Genomic DNA, 27,633 nt, shown 5'->3' with positions numbered 1-27,633 from the left:
TATGTAGCACAGGTGCAGTTTTTAATTTGACCACCAGATTATATGGACTAGCTCACCTTTGAGAAGAATGCGTGAATATTATTTCATTTAACTCCTAAGTACTCCTACCTAAATTTGGCATTGAGCTTCTGTTTCTTTCCGTGCTTTTATATTTTGCTTCCTCTCCATCTATGACAGTACTGTGATTTTGAAGTCTGTGCCATATGCTAGGAATAAATCTAAAAAACTGTCATAAAATTTTAAATAAAAATGAAGGAAAGATAGAAGTAGTCTTAAAGAAATTCTTGAGTTTTTCAATTAGATAAGCAGGATTTGAGCAAGTGTTGGAAACCTTTTTATACGAATATAGTCACAAAAAAGCATTGTTCTATTTCAGCATGGTGTTTACCGTAACCTTGGTGGCAAGAATTCCCAACCATGTTTGAAGGCTTGGATTCACTTTCCAACTGCCACAAGCTTGTAGTGTGAACATGATGCACATCACTTCAGTGCACTTCTGTTTCCATTTCTTCTCTGTTTGTCTTGTCAACTTGTAATGCGCTTAATACATGGGGTTTGGGACAGGATCTGTATCTTAAATTGTATGAATATTCAATCTATAACATTGGCCAACTGAACAGTAGTTTATTTTGGTCTCTATTTCTTGCGTGGCAATTGTCTTTAAATAGTATTTTACTGAACACTATTTTATTGTTACTGAACACAGACAGGTACAAGTGCATAATAGTCTTTGTGAATGTGTTAACTTAGAGTGCTCAATGTTTTCTCAGGTTCCAGTAGCCAGAGCCAGCATTCTCTGGCTTATCGGCGAGTACTGTGAATGGGTTCCAAAGATTGCACCTGATGTTTTGAGAAAGACAGCCAAGAGCTTCACTAATGAAGATGACCTTGTAAAGCTGCAGATCCTAAATTTGGGTGCAAAACTATATTTAACAAACTCAAAGCAGGTAAGCATAAACTTATAAGTGTACATATTTAGAGTCACAGCAGATTTTGTATAGTCTGTGTAGATCAGTAGTGATTTCTTTTATATAAGTAACCAAAACTAGTTTATATTATTCTACAGATAAAAGCTGAACATCAGTTTTCAAGAAATCCTGAGAGTCTAAATCTAACCATGAGTCTTTCAGTCTGTAAATATGAACGTAGTGATGACATCACTGTTTTTTGTTTTTTGCCTCTTTCTTCCTAGGGAAATTGCAGATTTTTTTATTCACATAAATAGAAAAAAAAAGTGTAAATTTTATTACTAGTACCAGATAGTAGATTTTCCAGGTGTGATTTCCTGTTTTCTGGTCTAAGACCAGAATTTTCAAAGGAGTTCCCTAAATTTGAACAAGAAGCTGCTGATTTTTTATTCAGAATATTTACAAGGAGATGCCAGCAAAAGGCTCTATTATGTCTTTCCATCAGTAGTCATCTCCTCTTAAAGATGGGTATTTTTTCTGTATTTCTTACTATTTCACTTTACCATGTGGGGGTTGATAATCGCGAGCAATAAAGATAATCTAAAAATGTCAGCTAGTACAAAAAGATGAACTTGGATCTACAGGCAGCAGAAAACAGTGGCTATAGGAGGTGCCAACTGCTTCATTCATCTCAGTGACAGCACTGTGAACTTTGTCACTCTCTGGCTATGGAATATAGCATCTTGACACTAATTTTTCTCTGTAATTCCAGTTATTACTGTAAACGATTGTAAAGTAAAAAGAAATGTCCAAATGTAGAAGAAATACATTATCAGAAATACGTGCTTCCTGGGTTACTAGGCCTCTTTGTCTTACAGCAGCTTGGACAGTATAGAATCTTGTACCTCTGCATCTGTGGTATCGCCTTGTGCTTTGATAGCTCTATCCAGCTGCAGACTTCATCTGTCTGAGTCTTTATTCTTTGAGAGGTGAACTGTCTTGCATGCATGCGGATTAGAATGAATTCTTGTCCTTTGCTTATACAGTCTAAAACTGGGACAATAACAGAAGTGACTTTTATCTATCATACTTCTCTTCATGAAAATGCTGACTGAGCTACGGGAAAATTGGTTTGATTGTCTAAACTGTCTCTTTTTGGACCATTACATGATATGTACTGATTTTCCATACAATTTTTGAAATTTTACAGTAATTTTTCCACACCATACTTGACAAATCAATTTCCTAGAAGGAGATGATGGTTTCTGTGATGCTCTTTTTCCAGTTTCACATCTTAATACATTTTAAACTGTTCTTGTAAGTGTTGCATAATATTTTATTCAAATACAGTAGTGATGATAAAGCAGAAGAAACTGTCTCCTGATATGCCTGCTTGAATGAATTTTGTCAAAGAATATTTTCCTCTTTTAATGTTTTAGGCTGTGGGAAAATATGTTGTCTTCGCACATGTCCAAGCTACTCATATACTAAGCTGTAACAGAGTAGGTTGATGACTTGGCTTGATTCAAAACTTTGCAAACTAGAATGTAATGGGTTTGCCTTTAGGAGCTGGGAACACTCTTCATATATCTACATACTTATTCGCAGGAGGAGCTCTTCTTTACTTACTCAGTATGGAAACATTTCTTTCTGTAATGACTTCAGTTTCTAAAAAGTCCAGCCATTTTTCAGTCTAATTTTTCAAACTTGAAGGGAGATCTTGTACACTTCACTACTCAGTTTTAGTATGTCCGAATCTCCTGATCTCTGTTTTGTCCCTCTGTATCCCACCCCACTATGTAATAGTTTTTGAATCCTTATCAGTTTCATCCAAAGTCAGTTGGGTTGTGAAAATCTCAAAGATACAATATCATTCTATTGAAAAGTAGTGGTAGGATAGCCAAAAGAGACTTAACACCAACCAGGCAGACAGAAAGAGCTCTTCACTGAGGTGAGGGAAAGACAGGCAAAACTCAACTGTTATATCATGTTTGGAGAAAAGCACAAAAATCTGGAGGAAATAAGACTTTGTTATTCTTTCCCCTTCTGTAAATATGTTTCCTTACTTTCTTATAATTGCCTTAGCTTATGTTTAAGCACTTAACGCAGAACATTTTTGGGAAAGCTTTATATGATTCAGGATTTTTGTAAGAATTTTCAGTATCTGTGAAATTCTGTGATGACCCCATGAACTCCAAGCCTTTTATAATTTAAGGCAGAGTTTCAGGTTCAGCCCTATCTAGATAAATATGTAATAAGAGCAGGCCTTCCTCTCTCTGGTTGTCTGTGTTGTTTGGTAAACTTGCTTACTTATTTCATCATTTGGGGACATAAAAATCCTCATGAATGTGCTTGATAGATGTGTAAATCTATAGCCCACGTAAGAGAAAGTGTTAAATAGAAAATGTCATCTAATTGCTTTAGCTGTTTCTTGAATATAGTAGAAAGAATAAAGAGATTATGATGGGATTCTGTTGTATAATGCAGCAGAAAGAAGTCACACCAGAAGAAGTCACGAGTAATCCTAGTGTGTAAATAGATATGTCCAACTTGGTTCAGCACAATAGCCTTATCTTGCGTATCTGAACAATCAAGTTACTGCAATGATATCAAAGAGTAGACAGACAGCTGTTTCTCTCCCATTGTAGAGCCTCCTCTGTTGGTGATACTTGTATTATAAAAATTATCCAGTGGGGATCTACCAATCCTAATATTGGATAGGCATTATGTTATTCAAGAGAAGTATTGCCACTAGAAAATTGTGGAAATACTGCTGAGGGATGACTTGAAGCGTACTTTTCATATTAACCAAATGTAAGTGTACAAAAAATAGTAATAGCTTCTAACAGTGTGAAGATTAAAGAAATTATATTATGCCTATATAATGAGCATGTTCAGATAGGCAGTGTTGATGTATGATAATAAATGTATTATAACATATATAAGAATACTTTTGCCTTACTGAACAGTCATGGTGTGTAGATTCTGTCATATTTCACCAAAATAATGTGCTTACTGAAATAATTTTCAACTTTTTATGGATATTTCTTTGTTGGAAAAACTGATGTGTGTTTGTTAAGGGGGTTTTGTTTGTTTTTTATTAGAATAATTCTATTAGCTATCTCCATGTAGAAAAGCTCTGCTACTTGTTTGGTTGCATTGCTGTAAGGGGAAAAAAGTGTTTTCGTGCTCTTTGTACTGTATATGATGCTTGCAAGGAGGCTTCTTGAAGATATGGAGCCTTCTTAGTTAAAATATTAAAAATTAACTTCCTTATGATGGTATATTATTTTTGTTCTTTTTCTGGTTTGCTTGTCTATAAAGTGGCATACCTCTTCCTAAGGTATATAATGGTTACAAGTCCATTCCAGCAACATTGTTCTGGTTACACTATGTTATTACTAAGATGCTGGGAAAGTCTCCCTAATGTTTTTATACTCCTTGCCCCCCCCCCCCCCTTTTTTTTTTCAGTTTTAAAAATTTAACTGAATTATTTAAATTATTTAATACATGTTAATTTTCTCAGACATCAAATTAGGAAATCCTATTACGCCGTAAAAAGCTGTGATAATATAAATTGCTCTCTTACATAAATAAATAAATGACCGATATTGCTGGAGGCTTTAAGCTTCAAGGAAAAAAATAGAAGAAGTCTTTTATCCTGGTTTTTAGAGGGCATCAGCAGCTTGCTTTTATGAAAAAGTAACAGCTAAATGCACTGCAAATAATTTGCAGTAATCCAGTTCAGTGATTCATGTGTCTGCTTTAATGGGTCATAATTCAGGATAAAGTAACTGAGTGCAGTCAGAGTGCAGACACTGCTTATGCCAGGGACAGTATCTCTTCATAAAACACACCTCAGCAGAAGCAGTTTGCCAGCCCCCTAATACCCTCTGATGTTTTGATGTCCTGCATATTTTTCCGATTAAGTTTTGAGTGCCATGTTTTTAGTTGTATTTCCACATTCATTATCCTCACGTAGACCCTTCAGTGGGTTTGCCATATATGATTATTTTTTTAATGATGCCTTTCTTTCCACTTCAGCAGTTTAATAATCTAGCACATGGCTGCTTCTCAGTACTCAGCATTCACCTCCCCAATACAGAAGAGGACATGTGCTTTGGCTGCAGAATTCCATTTGCAGCTTTAGAAATGCATATTCCCTGTGGAACAACATTTGTTTGACATAACCATTCATTTTTATTACCTCTTTAAATATGTTTATCCAGAGTTATCAATAATCATAAATAACTTGTATTCTGTTCTTGTCCTGTTTTTTTCCACAGACAAAATTGCTTACCCAGTACGTATTAAATCTCGGCAAGTATGATCAAAGCTACGACATCAGAGACCGTACAAGATTTATTAGGCAGCTCATCGTTCCAAATGAGAAGAGTGGAGCTTTAAGCAAATATGCCAAAAAAATATTTCTGGCACAGAAACCTGCCCCATTGCTTGAGTCTCCTTTTAAAGGTATAAGTGCCAAAATCATTTGGTAAATGTTCATTGTGTAAAGGAATGTGGCAGCCTGTCCTATTTCGATTATGCTTACTAATTGTGTTACTTAGGAAATACAAATTATTAATATGCAAGTGTACTCACTCTGCTTACTTGCTCTATGCAAGCATGGTTTACGTGGCACAAACACAGTGTGTTTCTCTGATGCTAAAACCTGACAAACTGATCCATTTGTGCTCTTGTGGATTTTAAATTTGATTTAAATAACAGAAGGTGTTTCTTTTGAGGAAAGTGATTCCTCAATTTAGGAAAATAGCTCTCGTCTTTTACCTGGATTTTAGTAGAAGATTGTTAATGTGAATATTGCAGATGTTTTGTGAATCGGAAATAAACTGAATCTCAATAGATTAGGTTTTTGTTGTTTTTCTTCAAAGTCATAATTTTCCCTGTGCATTTTTCTTATCCTTTCACAAGTAAGAACCATTATCTGTCATCTCAAGATTAAAAGGTTATCAGGTTATCTTAATTAAAAATGCTCTGTTATTGTGACAGTTTGCAATTTAAATTTTCATATTTACTTAGTCCCAGTTTTGAAGCTATAAGAGGAGCTCCATTCTGAAGAAAAACTATTAAAATTCTGGATGTGTTTGTGCCAAGACATGTATATGGATTGTTTAACTGTGCTGTCATTCTTAATATTCACAGTAAAGTAATTTTTAGAGAAGCTACATTTCAGAGCAACACCTCTAAACACACTGACTGATTAGCTTTTTTATTGACCATTATGGGAGAGATTATTGTAATCTATGGACTGAAATCAGTTTTTTGACCTATGAAGAGCTTCCTAGTTTATATTTATTTCATGACATTTGAGGTAATACAATGGCAATTACCTTTAGCCCTGATTAAGATTGCTCTTTGTGGTAGAGCTCATGGTGTTTGTATCTTTCTCTCCTTCCCCCCCCCCACCTTTTTTTTTTTTTTTTAATAGGTAGGGATCATTTCCAGCTTGGCACTTTGTCTCACACACTGAACAGCCAAGCCACTGGCTACCTGGAGCTGTCTGACTGGCCAGAGGTGGCGCCTGACCCCTCCGTCCGAAACGTTGAAATAGTTGAGTCGGTACGTCAGCATCATTAGAAGTAGCTTCACTTTGCTAGAAGGCACTCATTATAGAGTATTAGCCTAAAATACAAGTATTTAAATCCTGTCTGTATGCTATACTGAAAAACTTTGATGCGCAGGAGTATTTGTACTGCTTATTTTACCTTGGAAACATGCACAGTGCTTGCTCTTTGCACTGGGAGAAGTGGATCAACTGTAGACCACTTCTGCTTTGCTCGTGGATTAAATGGGCTTTTTTCCGTCTCCATCTCACTTTTGATTTCATACCTCTGTTCTTTGTATCTCTGACTGCTGTGCTGTAGTTTGTTAGATGTTGTTAATGATGAGCGTAACGCCTACTAAAGTAGATGAGTAGTTGTGTACAAATCCAAGTCTAAACAGAAAAGAAAAAAGGTAATATAAACAAAAGGCAGCAGCAGGGAAGGAAACTATGTTTGGAAATTTAAAGTTTCAAAGAGACCAGTGTTACGTTTCATATCATCTGGAGGTAATTATGAAAGTTTATAATAGAAAAATGTCACCTTTTAGTGCATTCAGATCATTTGTTGACATTACATGGCTGGTCTTCTACTGTCAATAGCTTTTTGTTACTGGACTGTAAACTCTGAGGCAAAGTTATGTTGTGGTACCAAAGCTGTGATATATGCCTCAGGTTCCAGCATCCTACTAAATGTCACTAAAAGCTATTAAACAGTAACAGAAATGTAAATGTATTGGAATATAGTGTGATTCCAGAGGTATATCATTGTAATAGGTATACCCAGAAAAGCACATGGTCCTTGTCATGAACCAACTTCTACAGTTAACTGCACATGAATTAATTTGCAAATAAGATGTTAGGCATAGAATATAGAGAAGATTCTAAAAAGTAGGTGTAACTTGCAGAAACCAGTGAACAGAAATGTGGTAGAACAAGCATTTCCCCTTTGTACTTTAATGTTACTTGTCCGCCTTCTTATATACATTTCAGGAAAAGAGGTATTTGTGTACAGACTTCTGAAAGCTTTTATGGGAAGAATCTGAAGGCATTCAGCTCAAATGGAGAACTATAAATGATAGGGTTGGCACAAAAGAACATGTAATGGTGCCTTTGTGCCCCCTCCAAAAAAAATATTTTGCAGGAAATTGATCAAATGGAGTAACATCCATGTACAAGATAATAGAAAACATCTCCCTCCAGTCATTTAATCTCAAACCAAACATGAAAATCCTTTTTTGTTTTTTTTTTCCTCCGCCCCAGGTATATTCTTTGGAGAGTCTACTCATTGTCATGAATTTTACTGTATGCCTCCGCAATGTATATGAGTGAAGCTTGAGTTAAACTGTCATTTACATCCAAAAGAATATTGGCCTTTTAAAATGCCAGTTGCTGGGTGAAACATCAGAAAGCATTAGCAGCTTTTGGTGTTGGAGAGGAAGCCAGTGTGTCTCTAGAGCCATACACCATTGCAGGTTGCTGTTAGAGCTCTTTCAAAAGTTCATCTTATTCCAGATCACAGCAGTCACTGAAGCAGACCTGTATCACACCATGTATAGTTTTCTGCCTATTTGTTCAGATGTTTTTTGCTAGCTTGAGTTTTTGTTTTGCTTCTCTAGTAGTACAGGGGAATACAGAAAGAAAAAACAGTATGGCCAAAGTGTTGACGCATTCTGGTATTCTCTTGGTGGTAAGAGTTACTTTTATTTGGAGAATTGCAAAGAAAGTGAAATACAATTCCTCTGTGGTTGCTGGAACTTCTGCTGCTTACTGGGTCAACTTCTGTTTTCCCCTTAAAATTTGGGATTATAAAGGTGGCGATTAGCCATATTTACCCTTCATTCTAGTGATAGGCTAAACTTAGCTGTATCTAGAGATAAAACTCTCAGACTTCAGGTTCTTTTGGCATAAAAATGTATATATGATTACTGATGCTTTTAATCTGCTGTAGTAAATCTTTTTCTAGATTCTCTAATAGACATATCCCACCTTTTATAGGTACATACAAAACTTCTGGTTCTCCTGTTTGTGTAAAGTAAGAGAAGTTTAATAGTTTCTCTTCACTTGTTTACAGGATTTATTTTAGGAACTGCTGAATACTTCTACTGCAAGTGTTTTTCTTGGCCATGTGTATCTTTTTTGTATTGCTGGTGGTAAAAGTAAACTTACATTGAAATGTATTTACAGGCAAAGGAATGGACTGGAATTCTGGGTAAACCAAAGAAAGTGAAACCTACTGAAAAGTTTTACTCTGAATCAGAAGAGGAGGAAGATGAGTCTGCCGGTACCAATTCATCAGGTAGGTATTTGGAAAGCAACTTGCATCTTTGCTGCCTGAAGAACCGTATCTTCAGAACGGACCTCTGCTTAAAAAAATTGAAAAAGTTGCAAAAAAAAAAAATCCAGAGCTGTATATAAAATAAGGAAATCAGAGGCAAAAGTTCACTGAAAATGAGTGTATACACAGCTACAGTGAATACAGTGATGTATTAGCAGTACTGCAAAATTAGCAATAACTAATACAGATAGGTCTTGTGTATGTATTGAACGAATTACTTTGCTTGTTTCCCAGATAAAAAAGCTGGCATGCTATTTTCATCCTGCTTTGAGTCTAGTAAGAGTGATGCGAGTTTGTAACTCCAAGTAAAACTAAAGGCACCTAACTTTTTGGGGGAAAAATGCCCATATCCTTGTTTGTTGGGAACTGTAAGTCTTGGGTGTTTTTTGGATTTCATCACGGGTGAAGTACTATTTGGATATCATGTGCTGCTCTGTTAAATGAATGGCCAAACTTCTTTAACTCTGTAGTCTTTGATGGGGTTTATTCAGTAAATTGTGTTATAGTATTGCTCTCAAGTTTGACACGATGTTTTCTATTTATTATAATGGGAGTCATGATGGAGAAAATAACTGACATCTGCTGTTTAAGTTCAGTGAGCAAAGGTTCCTTTGACCAGTCTCCAGATATCTTAATGCTGGACAGGCAGTTCCCCAAGACAGCCATTTCAGTAGGTGTAATATAGTTCAGGTGTAATGAAGAACATCATTCTCCCAGGTCCAGACTTGAGGCACACAAAATGTTTAACATTAGAGACTTTAAAGAATTGTTCCATTTAGTTGAATGGAAGAAGGGCACCTTAAAATCTGAACACAGAGGTTCTTCCCTCTCATTTCTAAACAGAGTATGCAGAAGTGCTTAAGAATTGTATCACTGAAATTAATGATGTCTGAAGCAAGATAGGAATATAGTCACTTCAGATATTTGAATATTTGGTAACTGTATGATTGATGAATCAGTGATTCAGTCATCATTATCAGTATTCAAGAGCCTAATTAGGCAGTTGTTTGAAAAGATAATCTTGCACTGAAGTGAATGTATAGGTTAGAGAATCTGAGGTCATCTCTGACTTCTGGAAGGGTTATGTAATTTTGAAGAGCCACATGCAATTAGTTTATTATTTGGCTTTCTAATTTGCTAAAGTATATAGGCTGAAGAGGACAGGGCTTTAACCAACAAAATTTTGTGAATGTCGGGAGAAAGTTACTGTCCTACCTGCTGTTGACACAGAGGAAATAATGCTAAAGCTTTCAATTGGATTGTAAAATCCTAAAACATTGTTTTATTTAAAACAAACTTGGATTCCTAAAATACTTACTAGGTAAGATATTAAGAAAAAGAATGTAAGAGTTGGTTTTATTTCAGAGGGTGAGACTGGCAGTGAAAGTGAGGAAGAAGATGATAAAGAGGAAAGCAGCAGCAATGAGAGTGGTGGGAGCTCCTCTCCCAGTGAAGAATCAAGTGACAGTGAATCAGGCAGCAAAGCAAGTACTGCAAAGAAAACATCTAGAGCTGCTAATGAAAGGTAGGTATACATCTCTATGTTTTTAATTTTTTGTGATGCTAGCTGTTAACCATGCTTCCTATAAACAGTCTGCTAAGCAGTTAATTAGGCTTTTTGGGGGGTGTAAAGGCCAAGAAATGATGTCTCCTGTTTCAGTGTATGTCAGTAATATTCAGTGTATGAACAGGGTTTATATTTTCATATTAATCAGACTACTCTTAGTTTGGAATTAATTTCTGACTTCAGTAAAATCTTGGGTGGCTTTTTAAAAATTGATGTAACCTTGGGAGGCTGAATAAGCGATCAAACAGTTGTGTGAAACACATAATGACCTTTTGCAGCAATTTTGCTGAGAGTAAAATTAAGTCCTTCAACACTTTGCCATTATATAACTAAGACAATTGATTTTTCTAAATAATATTATATTAAAAAGATTATGATCCAAATATTCGAGGCAAGGGCTGTGAAGGGAAACGGTCATGATATTTAAGTGTTAGCGCTTTTTGAGATTGGCCATTATCAACAATATTATCATGTATTAAAGTATCATTAAAATTTTGAGTAATTGGGGCTAATACCTTGGATTGTGTGAATCTGTTTCTTCCACTGCTGTCAGCAAGTGGCCTCTGCAGACATGATCACCCTTTACTCTGTAGTCTGCTGCCAGCTCACTTGATGAGTTTGCAGCTCAGCTCAGTCGTGGCTGACAGCGCTGATTGGGGCGCAGTACACACTCTGCTCCTTTTATTACAGACAGTAATTAAAGCAGCTTGCCTTGCCACTTCCATAACAAACACAGCGTAATGCCCTAATTATGACTTTATTAATTTAAGTCAGGATTTAATGATTTTAAAAGTGATTTATATTGTTTTTCCTGTTCAGAACAAATGAAATCTGTAGGTTAAATTAATACAGGCTTTTCATCATTGCAAAGTTAAAGATCTAGTTACCAGTAAATTCTTTTTATTAGAATAACATCTGAAATTTTAAGCAGTAAGGTAAACAATGATTACCCATCAAAAGTGGCTGATGTATAATAAAGTAACACTTTAGTCTTCACATCTCGTCTTAGAGATAAGTGAAGAGCAATTGCTGAAAACCAACTTAACTGCGTTTATATAATGTGTTCACCATAACTTCTTTGTTGGTGCAACTAGAGTTTCTTTTCAGTGGCAATGAAGGAAATGTAGATAATTTTGTCAGTATCTGTGTTATACATCATGAATAAGAGAATTTAAATGGTGTTTGCTAGTGAATTTTTATGTTTAGTTCATTGAGCTCAACCAAGTTTTTAAAAGTTGTCAAATTTAAATGTAATTTTGATTTTAATAGTACCTGTTTTTTCACCATGATTTTAATAATCAGGTCTGCTACACTGGATTATTTTTTGTGAAGTGTGTATTCTTTCAGTTTTAGCTTTGACAGCTTCAAGTTTCTTGTTTTCCAAATATAATGCTTTTCACTAGAATTTGCAGGATTGATTTCAACTTCAGTTACATAGGTAGGCAATATTAGCATGGCTTAAATGTTAATACTGATTTTTAATAATTTTGATTGAACATTATTTGGGCAATTCAGTCCTGAATAGCTCTTGAGAGGAGGAAGGCATCGCCCTATTTTTCTTTCTGTCATGTTTTCGGTTCTCCTCTTTTTCCCTTCTAAAATCACTGCTATCTCAAACAGTAATGCAGCATAGTACATTCTTTTCTACTGCTTCTAAAGCTAAGCAGAAATGTGTAACAACTTAATTTGAGTCCAGAGGGACTCTTAGTAGTTGAGTGGTCTGGATTTGTTTAATTATTGTTGACCTTGTTACCCTTCAAGCGCTTTAGTAACCAATTTATTGTCTTGGGGCAGTAGCTGAATCAGGTGGTATATGAAACACCTGATTTGGAAGTATAAAATGGTTGCCTGCAGGGCCAAGAACAGAGGGTTTTTTTCTATATGCAACACTAATTTACCTGCTTCATGATAATTATTAGAGAACAATTTTCATTTATTGTGATAATTCTAGGTGGTAGCTTCCCCCACCCCGAGACAAAATGGTGATCTGTAATTGGCAATTATAGTGTTATTAGAAGCAAAGAAGGCAGAGTTTAATAATATTCAGTAGCTGTTAGTGCAGAGCAACATAATACAACATTGCCAGGGTGAACAGAACTTTACTGTGGGAAGAATAGTGTGTCTGAAGTCCATTGCTGTAAGGTACTCAATATGACCAGAGGTTTCAGAATGTAGTAGCTCTTCTGTATAAACCCTTTAATGGGTTGAAATATTTGTAGACACTACAGGTCTTATTTCTAGGATGTTTCATTTAGAAGAATTAATGAAGAAATAAATTCAATGCATTGATTTTATTTTTTTTTAAGCAACATTACTTTGCAAAAACATAACCCTTCAAGATTCTGTTAATCATAGGTGGAATAGACTGAAAGTTTATTTATATAAAAGGGTGTCTGCACTTCTTTCTGAAATGTCCCAAGCACTATGCATGCAAATAATTTTAATATTTAATGTTCACATTTTTGTTTGGCTGTTTCATTGGTTTAGATTATATGTGATGATTTCTTTTGTAACATCTTAGCTGAGCTTTTTATCGTAAACAAATACTGATTAAAAATCCTTTTAAAAAAAACTTCAAACTGTTAACATGATATCTTGCCTAAGCAGATTACTTTGGTGGTTTTACATGTCTCTTAAGTTGTGTTTTCTTAATATGTAGTGATTCAGAGGACACTGAAAAGAAAGCAAAGGGGAACTCCAAAAAGTTAAGCACATCCAGTTCCTCTGTTACGGAATCTGCTTCATCAGAAGAAAGTTCTTCAGATTCCAAGTCAGAATCAGATTCTAAAAGTGACTCTGAGTCTGGAAAATCAAGAAGTACTACCACTAGTAAGGTAAAATAAGGTTTTTTTTAAATGCCCTATAAAATAATGGGAAGATGCATCTAACCCTCCATATGTGTTTCTTTCTGCAGGAATGGAGATAGTAGTGGTTTTATGGCTATCTAAAAACCCAGAATGTCTGAAAAAAAATTTTGACCTTTCATAGAAAGATCAACATTCATAGAATCATAGAATAGTTAGGGTTGGAAAGGACCTTCAGATCATCTAGTTCCACCCCCCCTGCCATGGGCAGGGACACCTCATACTAAACCATATCACCCAAGGCTTCATCCAACCTGGTCTTGAACACAGCCAGGGACGGAGCGTTCACAACCTCCCTTGGCAACCCATTCCAGTGCCTCACCACCCTAACAGGAAAGAATTTCCTCCTTATATCCAATCTAAACTTCCCCTGTTTAAGTTTTAACCCATTACCCCTTGTCCTGTCACTACAGTCCCTAATGAAGAGTCCCTCCCCAGCATCCCTATAGGCCCCCTTTAGATTCTGGAAGGCTGCTATGAGTAGTTTGATAGGTAAAGCAAATAAGAATATTTTAAAATGAAAAGAATATTTCAGTTTTAATTCTATTTTTACTTCAGATACATGAAGAATAATAGAACATTATTATTTTTTAATGAAAGCAGGGTAGTTTGCAAAAGTAATATTCTGATTCGGGATGATTATTATCTTGAAGTATGATTACTAGAGAACCTGTATCTGACAGTGAGCAAAACCAAGAAACAAATGTTAGTATATTGTTTCATGAGAGTTTGAAGACATTGTAATAGAACCACTAGCTGCTTTTAAAATTTCCTATTAAAATTAAAAGTGGTTCTGTTCATGCATCTTTACTGGAGGTGTTTACATAAATTGTAGAATGAGTATTCTTAAGAGTAATTAACTTTTTATTGCTTGTCTCTGATAGGAATAAAGCTTAAAACTCATTGCGTTACTTCAAATTGTATTATCTTTCTTACAACATTGATGAAGTAGAAAACTTTCAAATGTATCTTTTTAAAATTGGATTTGGAAATGTTTGAAGAAGCAAAAATGTTCCACAGAACCATTCATGTGTCAATTTAGATTTAATTCCTTACCTTAGTAAAGAAAAGGAGGTTAAAAGCTCACTGTATTCAAGCTACCATTATGAAGCTAAAGCTTATAGCATGAATTGGTTTCTGTGTCTCTACCTTTCATTTAAAAAATAAATGGAGAAATTTGTGCTTAATCTACAAGGTAGAAGAGTAAAAATTTCTGAAACTTACTTTTTTGTTGTCAAATATTTCTTGTGCATTTATTTCTGTATATTTTTTTTAAAAAAAAGGTAGAACTGTAGCTCAAAAGTTTCCATTTTAATACCAATATGTGGCTTTGAAAATTAATACTCTGATTTTGGATTAAGCCAAGACATTTCATTCAGGATTACTGTATAGAATGATGAATAATCAAAACAGTCATTGTTTGTTGCATTTGATGCAATTGTAGAAGCTGGTGAACAGGTGTGTCTTGAAAAATTGAGAGGGAAGGCTGTAACTTTATTAAGCTGTTTCAGTGTGCATTTCTTTTAATTGAGGAAATAAGGTTCTCTGTTTCTCTAAATGGTGAAATTGTGTTGTCCATGGTCTTTGTTTTCTAACTTTATAGCTCTGTGTAGGAATTCTGTGTAGTAACCTTAATTTTTAATCTATTCCCTTTATCAAGTAGAACAAAAGATGAAGTGAGACTATAGCATTTGAGAAGTGGATTTGTGTTTCTACATTTTGGTCATTGTTTCCTTCCCAAATACCACACTGGATAATGCATCTATGACAGAGTTTTTTCTAGTAGAGTAGGCAAACTGAATCTTGCTAAAAAATAGTCACGCAAGAAATACAACCTAAATCTTCTCAGAGTAAACCCCTTTGGCACTAGATGGGATGTTAAATAATTCTAACAGCAGCTTCTAATATTAGCACAGTCTTTTTTTCACCAGAAACTAATAGGTCCTCTGACATGCTTAGTTTTGAGCAGCCAAAGCAACACCATGTTCAGAGAGTAATGTCTGCTCTGTGCTGCATTGTCCATTTTTCTCAGGGTATCAGCGCCATTGTCCATGATTTCTTTCTCTACAGTTACGTAAACCTGTTTTGTTCTTTCACACGATATTTGAGGACTACTAGCATAAAGAAACTTTTTGTATTTTAAAACAGCAGTCAAAAATGCATGAAGTCAAACACGCTGAATAATGCGAATGCCCAAGAAGCTTAGGATTTTGTTGATGTCAATGGAAAATTGTCAAGCCCTTGGATTTTAAGAGAAAGAATGCTACAGTAGTCCTGAAAGCTTACTTGATTAAGAAGCAATTGATAATGAACTGTGAAGAGCATTAAAGATCATAGAATCATTGAATGGTTTGGGTTGGAAGAGACCTTGGGTAGGGTCACTCTCTACTAGACCAGATTGTTTAAAGCCCCATCCAACCTGGCCTTAAACACTTCCAGGGATGGGGCAGCAACAGCATCTCTGGGCAGCCTGTTCCGGTACCTCACCACCCTTATAGTAAAAGATTTCTTGCTAATGTCTATGTAACTCTCTCCTGTTTCACTTTTAAGCCATTCCCCTTTGTCCTGTCGCTACATTCATTTGTAAGAAGTCCCTCCAGGTTTCTTGTAAGCCCCTTTAGGTACTGGAAGCTGCCCTAGAAGTGTCCCTAGAACCTTCTCTTCTGTGGGCTGGACAAGCCCAACTCTCTCAGCCTGTCTTCTTAGGAGAGGTGCTTTAGCTCTGTTATCATCTTTGTGACCCTCCTGTGGGCAGGCCTGTGTCCCTCCTATGTGGAGGGCGCCAGAATACAGCGGGGTCTTGTTTTGAGGTACATTTCTTTTTCAATTTTGTTTTGAGCCTTTATTTTGGGGTACATTTTACAAGAACCACCATTTTTATTTTATTTACAGGAAAATCTTGGAACTTTTCTATTTCTTACCTGACTTCTTTTCAGGCTACCCAGGAAGCAGATGGTTTCAGCCAGGCTCTCATAAACACGTGATTTCATTCTGGTAGAATTTTATTGGAAAAACTATTACTTACTTCTGTTATTCTGCTACAGGGTGTTCTTAATTCTGTCAGTATATATGGGGAGATGATTCATTAGGATTTCCTTTCCTTTTCAACAAATTATTTTCTGAATTGCATATTGATGAGAGGAGTAGTTAGTAGGCTTTATTTTTATTGTTTCTCAGTTTGCCCAAATGATGTATGCTACATGTATGTGGATGTGTTTTGTTGGGTGCCATTGCCATTTTCAACAGAATTTTCATCATTAAAAAGGTTCGATTACACTCGTGGGAGCTTAATTTGTGCATACATCCATGCATTTATTAACATTAAAATTGGTTAAAAAAATTTCAGGTTTTTTTTTCTGCATATATTATTGTTTTTTTTTCTTAAAGAATCATTTTGTAAAAGCTGTTGTGCTCACTGTAATTGAGTGAATAGAAAAGTCACTCTCTTGTACTGCAGTGTTCTATATTATTTTGAAATATGGATAGTTTGAGGTGTTCAGATACGTATTATACTGTAAGCATAAATACTGTAGAGCTAAAATGCAGATTTGCAGATGATGCATGTATAAGTAGGTGTCTCTACAGTGAGATTTTAAAATCAGCTAGTGTTGACCTCCTTATATAGGTATAATACAGTCACTCAGCTGTTAAAAACCTGATCCACTATTTAAAAAATATACAAAAACAAATTGTCTATCTTTCTGCCTGATCTCTTTTCAAGTGCTAACACAATGGAAACAGTGGGTGATCTGTCAATGCATTTGGATTGTCAGTGATGGTTTTGTATAAATATTGGGAGGATAAGAAATAAAATTGCACAGCAAAATATGATTTCATCTGCCTTTTCTCTGCAGCTCCATGGCTCATGCTGCGGTGTGAAATTCTCATTTTACACACTTTGCAGGCAGAGTACATGAATTATGCATTGAGCAAGAGAAATCTCCTGCTTCAAGTTCTATATGCATTTACCAGGTTCTATCTCTATTACCAAGATGAATTGCAAATGGAGAAATGTTTGATGGTATATAGCTTAACTTCTTTGTTTAGTATTCTGCTTTTCCCATAGTGGGCTCTTATGGTAGGAAACTGTTTGGGTTATAGTGTAGACATAGTTTTAAGAAAAAAAAGATTAAAAAAATATGTTCCAAAGAAATGCCAGACACGTCAGAGTCTTTTTATTGTCTTGATTTAGAATGCAGAGCCTTTTTCATTCAATAGAAATATCTGTTGGTAGTGTTTGTTGCAGTCATTGGCTACTCATTATTCCTAGAAAGCCAGTCAATTTTCTTTTCTTGGAAAAAGTGTATTAAAAATAATCCTGTTTGTAATAGGCAAGACTCCTGTAAATAGATTTCTTTAGTGTTTTGTACAGAATTGAGCACAATATATATGCACTCATCTATTTAGAAATATTCATATAAAAATATGTTTATGTGTGTGTGTAGCATGTGTACACATATAAGTAGCTGAGTATTTATTTAAGCTTGACACACTTGACTGAAGTAGAAAATAAGGTGTGATCATACTTAATGTTAGCTTTATCTTGATTTAGTTAGCATGCAATTTTATATTTCCCAGATGGTGGGGTTTTTTGTTTTGTGGCTGGTTTGGTTGGGTTTTTTTTTGTTTGGTTGTTTTTTGTTACAGTAAACTGATGTATGTAAGTACAGTATTCTGATAGTGTGCAGTGAAAGGTTTTCTTAACATGCATTACCTTGATGTAATGATTCTGTACTTGTCCCTTATCTTAGGACCATTTTATTTTGTTTTGAAGTATAACAGATAAATTCTCTTGAAGGATTTTTCCCCGTTTTTAAAGCTGAATTATGTAGTATATCAGAAATGCATTTTCTATATCAAGCTTTGTAACAACTAACTTAATAACTGCAATAGAATGGCAAAATGAATAACAGGAAAAAACAAACTGAAGCATTCTGTTGGTGTTATTTGTGACATAGAATGTCCCATCTTATTTGTCTTTAGTAAACAGGTTAACAGTAAGAGGATTTCTTGGCTCTGAGTCCTAATTTTTTTAAACATCTTGACCTAGCAATGCTGCCATTTGCAGAACTGAAGCATATTCAAAATTCTCATCTTTGTGCTATAGCCTCTCATGTGGTTGAGCCACTTTTTACAGATTTTTAATTGGCTGTATAATAAAGGGATTGGAGAAATCCCATATCCCATCCGGAATAATTAGCAAATATAGAATTCTGACTAAAAACAACCTTTGAACCTTAATCATGGTTGGAGATAGAACTATGTCTTAAGGATAAGTGGGGATAAGGAATGAAAGAGTTCAGAAATTGAGTGAATATATTTGCATTTTCTTTAACAGTGTTCTCTTTTAGTATGTTCTGATGTCTTAAGAGTTTGTAGTTTAGCAAAAAACTTGTGATACATAGTGTATTGTAAAAGCACTGCAGGTAACAGCCTAACTCCTGATTTAGGGCTAAATATTCACCAAATGGTGCTATAAAAAGACGTGGAATTCATGAAAATAATTGTCATGAAATCTTTTTGCTGGCACTTCATTGACATGAGTAATTCTACTAGAACATGTAGCTTATGAAGTATACTATTCATCCTTATTTCAATGATTTATTTAAAAAAAAAAAAAAAGATTGTTTAAAGAAGCTGAATGACTTGACAGTGATCACAGTGAAAGTGAAAAATGAAATCTGGTAGTTGTGACCAGAATGAAACTCGAGGTTCATGAAGCAGAATTGCTCACTAATTCTGGACAGGGCATATAAGGAATGGAATACCATTAGCACCATTTTAAATATATTTTGTAAAATTTCCTTTGTCCAGAAGAGTTTTGTGTTTCAGATAAATAAGCAATAGTGGAACACTCAGTATTCATAACAGTAACAACCATTTAAGTGTGTTGATTAAACATGATTTTTTAAGTAGTGGCTTCCATTCTCTGTTCACAAGATTCTTCTCCTAGAATATCTAAAGTCCATATGTAATGATCACATAAATGACTACTGTCTATTTGAGCCATGGGTTTATTGGAAGAAAATGATGAACAGTGGGAGTCCATATTGAGTTGTGACATGCTAAATTCTGTCCTGAATCATCACTGTCTAGACATCTTCTGTATGCATCATGAATACTCGCTCTTATTAGATTTGTTTTGAACTGCTTATTAGCTGAATTGAAACAAATTTTATTGAAATATTATTTGCCAAGTCACTGAGATTACTCTTCTTACTGCTCTACTCTTTACATAAAGTACTGCTGATTGTTATTGTTATTAGAACTTGATCCTAAGGCTTAAAATAGAAACTCTTTTTGGAGACAAAAATCAATGTTTTGTCAATCTTCCAGCAATTAAGTAAAATCCCAGTAGATGATCGGACAGGATTCCATACTCCTAGATAAGAGCAAATAACACAAATTTCTTACTGAATGGACTTTTTTCTGTTTTTCAGATGGAAACAGAAATGTTAGTACCAAAGTCTTCAAAAAGAAAAAAAAAAAGCTTCTGTCTCTGTTTTAATAGTCTCAAATGAAGTGTTTTCTTTGAGTAACGACTATTATTAAGTGAAAAATGGGGTTTAGAGGAGTAAATGTAAGTCAGATGTGGTGTTTAGGCTTTGTACAGCATAACTGTACAAAGAAATCTTTCTTACTCGGTGAATTCTCTGAATGCTGAGCTCTGAAAATGAATGCATTTTTTTTTTTACAGCTGAGAAAATTCACTTTGCTTCATGAAAGTATTAAAATTGTTTGGGGTTTTTTTTGTTTTTTTTTTTTTTGCTGATACTGTAAAGGATTAAATATTCATATATTTTAACAGAAAGAAGAAAAAACAGTACAAGATAGAAAACCTCCAAATAAACAAGACGTGTTTCTCTTAGATTTAGATGATTGTAAGTATCTTAATTAAAGGCTAACTTTTCCCATGACATAAATTCAATTCTGTTAATTCAATGAATTTTAAATGTGTGAAACACTGATTCTGTTCATCTATCGTAGCAGCTTCCTGACAAAAAAAAAAAAAAGAAAGCTTAGACTGTCAACTTATTTTGAAGCACAATTATTACAATAGGTGATTCTGTTTGTTTGGTTTGGACCTGAGAAACGGTTTCAAAATTCAGAATATATTGATATAAAAGATTTATTTTAAAAATTGTTGTATATTTGGACTTGTTTTTCGTTAAAGTGAGCTTATTTTCTCAGGTGCCAATGGATGTTACTTGCACATCATCTCTGCAATCTGTGAACCATTGTGATACTATAATAAGATGCTAAAAATCACAATTTTGAAGAACAGTAAAATATAATCTTGGAAGGGTAGGGTAGAGGTGGCACTCGTTTTTGGCTATGCTCTGTAGTGCCATTCTTCATGTTTGCTTCTCTGGGTGCAATACATGTTAGAATTGTGTTAATGTGTACTTTGCACATAACTTGTAAATGAAAATGTGCTGCGTAGTATGGATTAGGCTGAAGGTTGAAATAGAGGAAAAAATCGGAAAAGAGGACAAAATACTTTTAATGTGAATAACACGTCTATGTATCAGTTTTATTTATATTTTCATTGTTTATTTTGAGTGTTGGTGCTATATGTCTGAAAAAATAATCTATTAAGAAACACGTATACAAGGATAAAATAATTGTATCAACACTTAAAACCTTTTTGCACTTAATAAAAATAGCACGTTGTCATTTCAAGTATTTTAATTTAAAAAAAAAATAAATATCAATTGCCTTCCTATTTCTAGTCTGTCCTGTGAGAACTCCTGTGGCAGTTCCTACAGCAGCTGTTTTGTCCCCAAGTTTAACAGCAGACCTAGAGGGATTAAGTCTGCCAACTTTATCCATCATTGATGTAAGTAGCTTTTAAAAAAATGGGTTGTGTGGATGAATGTGTGAGGAGGTCTTAAATTAAGATTTCACATACTTTTGAAGCGGTCATTAATGATTGGGGTTTAAAATGTTTTCACCTACAAATATCTCATATGAAATTCTGCTTTATATGCAAGTATGGCAGCTTTTTTTGGTATGTAATAATTATATTCTGAAATGTGGAAAAAAGTATGAATATTGCTTGTCTGATTTGGATGCCTTCAAGGATTTCTAACTTTCTCTTTCAATCTTATATTTTTCTCTCTCTCAAGGGAAACTTTAATTCACAGATTAAGTACCCAAACTGTACAAATGTTTCAAATCATAATAGTTGCTACACTACCCAAATAAACAAGAAGATCACATACGTATTAATCCTCAGCCTGTTTGTTTACCATACGTGCCTCCAATTATGATGTTTTGCTACTTGGAAGTAATTTTTCATGAGTATACAAAGCATAGTCCCTCGGTGCAAATAAAAAGGGTATAGATTTACAATCAGTGGTGTATCAGTATGTGTCATGATTCATTCTGTTAGTGCTTTCTGCTTTGTAGCACTTTCCATTAGGGAATCTCAAAACTGTAGGTATAATTAAGGTTAGCAAAGTCATGGAGGTAGAGGGCATTCCTTTGTTGGGGGAAAGGATAGACTGCATTGTTTTTTGCTTAGGTTTTTTTTTAGTCATTTTCTGTTTCCAGTTTAAATTTGCAATTTAATAAGTAATTGCAGTGGTATAACATAGGATACTTACCCTTGTGAAAGTGGATGGGAGTGACCAAAACAAAAACACCAGTGGCATAGGCATTTTTTAGCCTAGCCTTGTTTCTAATGAGGCTGGTATATAGAACCTACACTGCAACTTTAATAATTGTTGGTAAGGTGCTTTGTGCTGACTTTTGGAGCAGTACTTTTTCAAAATTAAATACGTCTTACATAAATGAACACAAACAATTTGACTTAAGAAATAAAAGATCTTAGCTGATGATTCAGTTTTCCATTTACAGGCTTTTAAATTTGGTGTTGAAAAGGTAAACTCTAAGATTATTTGTTGGGTATTAGCCTTATCTAAGAAAATTGTGATGCAGTTTAAATTTCAAGCAGAGCAGTAACAGTGGACATGCAGTCACTTTGCCTGGTGCATAGTGGTTCACGTGTCACACAGTCTGAAAATGCCTGAAATACTATTCCATGTTACTTTGCAGTGCAGTATGCAGCATTAGGTGGCAAGCCTTTGTTTAACTACAACTGGATTGTTATTCCTGTGATTGCAATCCCACAGTTGCTTCTTTGCCGTCCTTTATGGCTTCGATAGTTCAAAACACAGGCAGTTATCTGTTTTCCTGGCACAGGGTTAGTTTAAGAATAACTTTGGTGTCTTTGTTTTACTTCAGAATTACCATCTTTGAGGGTAAGGTAAAGATAGCAATTGGTAATGTTGGATGCTTGAGAACACCCCCTGTTTGCCTATTTGACAGTATATCAACACATTCCTCTCCCACATCCATGCTTGTTTTCCTCATGATTGCCACTATTCATTTGCTAAATTGCTTCTTTCCATTCTAAAGAAGGCAGCTACAATGAAATGGAGGTGATAGATAGAGCTAGAAGGTATAGGATGAACAGTGGACAAGTTCTGCATGGAAGGGTTGATTCTACAAAATGCCTCTCTCAGTACTGCTGAGTTCCTGGTAAAACATGTAACTAGCTGGAACATTTCCTCACACTCCCTGCCCTGCGCACAGCCCAGATCACATAAAAACTAATTGTTGCTGCCTGGATGGTATTACATGTTTTGGGCTGTATTTTGTTTTCAGATCTAAGCTCAACTTTCATTACCATTGATAATAATTGTAGATGTACATGAGGTCTTTTTCTTAGTTTTATGCACCAGGAAGCAACAAATACTAAACACTAAGGTTAAAAACTGTTTTTTTTTCTATTATTTGTTCTGATAATATCCATATAGTGTAAAAAGTCATGTGCAAGTAGATAAATAGCTGTTGTCACATGTCGTTCAGCACCATCAGACATAATTTTCTATAAAATGAAAAAATAAAAACAGCTTTTAGGACTTCATGGGGGAATATCCATCTTAAAATAGTACTTGGAATTTAATAAGTGATGACTAATTCTAAAAATAAGGAGGATAGTTGTCATACTTCAGAAAACTTTTTCTTCCTTCAGTGGGAGAGAAAATGAATATAACTGTAGGGCACATGCCAAACTAACAGTGAGAAATTAATTTATTACTGGGCAATGGAGAGCATGGAGTAAAAATAGATAAGTACAGTATATGACCCTAATATCAAAGAAATGTAGCAGCCACTTATCTTGGAATATGTCAGGCAGTCTATTATTCAAATCATTCAGGACTGTAATTGAATACAGTTTTGGAAAACTTAAAACTCCAAATTCATAGCGGCTGAACATTATAGAAAGCATAAATACAAGAATGGTTTTACAGTAATGGTATGGGTCTCTTTAAACCTACAAAACCTAAATATCCCTGAGTAGAAACTACAGTGCACAACCTAATGCTTTGTCCTGTGGCTAATTTGTTTTTATGATTCATGTTTACGCACACATGCATATTACGGTCTTTTCCAGGAAAAGATAATTGGTGCATGTAGTCTTTCTTCAGGTGTTTCAACCAAACCAGGTAGCTGAGGTCACCAGGGGCTTCTATAGGCTTTCCAGGATGCACAAGCAAGAAAGTTCAGACCTGAGTGCCTGTGGAAACTCTGCATTTGGAGTCAGTTGAGTTTTAGATGCTTACATTTGCAGGTTTGAAAGCTAGTTAAAGACGTGATGCTGTGAAAAATAGGAGGTGAGAGAAAGCTGCAATTGTCAGTGTAAAACTGTTATCTGAAAACACTGAAAATGGGTGTTGTCCAAAGGGGTTATGAAGTGGGAGAAGAGGGAACTGAAAGCAAAACTCATGAATTACATAACGACTGGGAGGGTTATAACCGACCACAGCGAATAATACTTTGAGCAAGAATGCTGAGAGAAGGAAGAGGAGAGCTGTGGTATCAGAGAGAAGCAGAAGAGGGAAGTGATCATCTCTTCCTACCCATCACACAGCTGATGAGAAAAAAAACTAAACCACCTGTTCTTTTCTCATTAGCTTTTTAGATGGTAAAAATGTACAAGTAATTACTCACTTAAATGTGTAAAGCCCTGAATGTGCTCCATATGGTAATTAACTAGTAAAAATGACACATACTTTTAAAAATAAAATTAGTGAAAAGGAAATACTGCTTTGGTAGCAAGAAACTTGGTATGATTCACGGTGTTAGTGCAAAGAATTGACAGCTGGATAAGAGCTCTGATGGTAGCAGCAGTTGTATGGGGCAAAAATTGTGTGGAAGTATGGGCTGAGTTTAATAGGTTTTGAGGGAAAAAATTGGTTCCCCTGCACCAAGTAGACGATCATTTGGGGAAAAAGTCAAGGGTGAATAAGAGAAGTTCGTGGTAAAAGCACATAAAAGCAAAAGAGGGGAAAACTGCTGTTGCAGTGAGGAGGTATTTATAAAAATATTTGATGCAATAATTTAGTGTTATTTATTATTGTGCATATGGAATTATGGTGTAATTGTAGAAGTGGTACCACCTTACTTACTAAGGTTTTATTCAGCATGTTCATTATATTCTCTTGATAGTAGTTATTACCAATGATAGTTTTATTGTTTCCTACTTCTAGCAGTTCCACAGAAACTGTTCAGAAAGTGAAGAGTAAATCATCATGTTTTGTTTCATGTCTTCGACAGAACTTTTGAATGTGATCCACTTCGAGAACTTCTTTAGAGTAGTGATGTGTAAAGCAGAAATAATAACTTTTGACAAAAGTCAAGGTCAAGTTGCAGACCTATCAAACCAGGTGATAAATACATCTAATTTCAAATTGAGCACACTTACAGAATTCCCTGAGAAACAGTAAACATAATGTCCCTCAACATTCAACTAGAGATACTTTCAGTATAGAAAACCTTAAATGGTGTTTTTACCATTTCTAGGTTGTGGGGGTAGTCTTTACAGGGGAAACTTTCCTAACATTTACGTTGCTTTGTCCATTTAGGCTGTTTCTCATTCCATAGCAAGTGTTAAAACTGACTCTGAAGTATGTTCTTTTCCTGCATGAAGGATCTCTTCATAAAAGTACTGGGAACACAAAGATTGTGCAATGGATTAATACCGTGGCTGTAGTCTGGTGTGCATCTTGCAGGACAAGTTAGCATAAAATGCAAAACCCTGCATTAGAGAAGTGGAGTTCTTCCAAATAGTCACTGGTGTGTGCTCAATGAGTTTTATATTTTCAGAACCTTGTTAGCAGTAATTATTTTATAGCTTAAATACATTTATCATTCATAAAAGCTCTGGTCTGAGTTCTTATTTCAGGAATGGCTGTATCAGAAGAAGCATTAACTTGTTAATAGCATGAAAGAGATGTAGTAGAATTGTTTGCGATAGCAGAGGTCTGTGTGCTTAACTACCATTGATTTTTAAATAACTAGTTTCATATTTCTGTCCCTCTTAGGACACTTCTTCATTTTTTTACTGAGACAAAATATAGTTCTTTTAAATCAGTTTTCTATGTTAGCCACGTCTTCTCTTCTCTCAGATGCTTTTGTATTAGGATAACACAAGCTTATGATATCCTTGATATAATTCTATTAATTTTTTGTAGTTTACTGTTTGCCCTCTTGTTTTTCATCTTCCTCTAAGAAATCTGTTGTTCTTCTGGTGTTTCATCACCGAAGAGATTTTTCCTATGCAGGGTTTTCATTACACATCTTCTCATGCCCTCCTTTTAAGATTGAAATTGGGAAGGTTTGCTGGGGAGAGGTGGAGGGGGAAGTGTTCAGCAAAACACGCCATGTGTATCCTATCCCTTTACATGCTTGCAACTTGTTTACGTTGTTGACCACTCTTGCGTATCGAGATATTTTTAGACTTTTGCGTTGTTTTCTCTGCAGCTTCGTTTTTTAAGATTGTGCTATTTCCATGTGGAACAGTTTGAAGAATTTGCATTGTCTCCATTTTTTCCTTACTCTGTGCTGCAGAAGATTTGTAACTAACATAAGCCTTAGTTGAAACCACTTGCTGCAGATACCATGTCAGAAGAGTGCCTGGGAAAGTTTGTACCTATGTAGCAAGTGAAAAGGCACAGTCTTAAATTTTAGAGTTAAAAAGCAACTTTATCTTAGAGCCAACAAAAATTTAGCTGTACAGCTAATTAGGTGTGACTGAAGCTTGTGGGAAGGCAGCGTGGTCCAGTGGATACAGAACTGGGTGTTACATATGGAAAATGAATTCTATTTTTGGCTTACTACTTGCTGCGTGATCTGGAGGGAGTAGCTTAATCTTTTAGTTTTCCATCTGAAAAATGAGGATAATGATGCTTATTCACCTGGGGAAAGAATTTGGAGATCTACAAATGAATGTAGGTGCTCACCAGCAGATATTAACTATTGACAAGACAGGAGAAGGAATGAAACAAAGACCTCCTGCATGCTTCATTTCATTTCTTTGTGTTCATGTAAGTTTACTGTAGAAGATGGTGTTCTTAAATTGCTAACATAGTATATGCGTTACATCAAAAATTTGAAAGTTACAATGTCCTTTCAGAAGCTGCTTCCACATATTTTTAAAAAATGATACGTTGAAAAAATTAAAACCTGCTATGACATTTTTTAAAGTGTCATTTCACCTTTATTCTTTAATTAGGAATTCATTTTTCGGTATTTGTGATATTTGTGTCAAAACCTTAAAAATAACCCATCTTACGTTTATTAAAAGCATTAATACTTAACAAGCACTACACTTAAGAAGAACCTTCAACTTCTTTTCTTCTAAATAAATTGGAGAATTTAATTTGGAAGTTCAAACATAATCGTTCTTCTGAGTCAAAAGCAAGTCTGTGATACAAGGCGCTGGACCAACTCGTGCCCAGTCTGAGAGAGATACTATATTATTAAGAGGGGTTCCCTCCCTATGGCAGGGGGGGGTTGCCTGCCCATGGCAGAGGGATCGGAACTAGGTGATCTTAAGCTCCTTTCCAACCCTAACTGTTCTATTATTCTATGATTAATAGGTATAATCTCATTTATTTAGTTGTTTACTGTGTGGTTTAGTACTAGATATTCTCCAGATTGGGTCTTTTATTTATGCTTTTATATGTAATGTCTACATTATATAATTTATATTTATGTTATAAGTTTTATACTATGTATAATTAGTTAGCAAATTGTGTATTAATTGTATTCTGAGTAATTGGGGCTTTGATTAACAGTAATGCTTTTGATTCAATGCTATTTTGCTGTTTTATAATCTTGGGAGTGAAGAAGATTAAACCAATATTCAAATATTGTGTTTTAAAAGTGCTAAAGTTGCAAAGTAAATTGCAATTACAATATTAAAGTCCAGTTTATAAAATAGAACTTATAGGGGATGGAGGTTTTGCAAAGAGAGAAACTGCTTTAGATAACTTGACTGTGGGGAGACCCTTTATCTTTTTTTGCCTTCTATTGAAAATCAG

At 35.0% G+C, this 27,633-nt stretch overlaps 1 protein-coding gene across 5 annotated transcripts in view; it reads left to right on the top strand.

Moving 5' to 3' along the window:
* AP3B1 (adaptor related protein complex 3 subunit beta 1) overlaps window positions 1-27,633 on the top strand; it is a 163,592-nt gene that overhangs the window by 90,448 nt on the left and 45,511 nt on the right. For all 5 annotated transcript variants that reach the window (XM_057405436.1, XM_057405440.1, XM_057405437.1 and 2 more), the window contains 8 exons: window positions 771-947; window positions 5,195-5,381; window positions 6,358-6,488; window positions 8,656-8,767; window positions 10,172-10,331; window positions 13,033-13,207; window positions 20,046-20,118; window positions 20,971-21,077. In XM_057405436.1, the coding sequence (XP_057261419.1) occupies window positions 771-947; window positions 5,195-5,381; window positions 6,358-6,488; window positions 8,656-8,767; window positions 10,172-10,331; window positions 13,033-13,207; window positions 20,046-20,118; window positions 20,971-21,077 (1,122 nt within the window). The remainder of the gene's footprint in view (window positions 1-770; window positions 948-5,194; window positions 5,382-6,357; window positions 6,489-8,655; window positions 8,768-10,171; window positions 10,332-13,032; window positions 13,208-20,045; window positions 20,119-20,970; window positions 21,078-27,633) is intronic.

The sequence above is a fragment of the Pezoporus wallicus genome, unplaced genomic scaffold, assembly GCF_028554395.1.
Source record: "Pezoporus wallicus isolate ANWC-B61680 ecotype Strahan unplaced genomic scaffold, APGP_CSIRO_Pwel_v1 scaffold_2696, whole genome shotgun sequence".
NCBI lineage: Eukaryota > Metazoa > Chordata > Aves > Psittaciformes > Psittacidae > Pezoporus > Pezoporus wallicus.
Note: the sequence above shows the minus strand (reverse complement) of the source record. Positions and strands in the feature narration are given on the sequence as shown.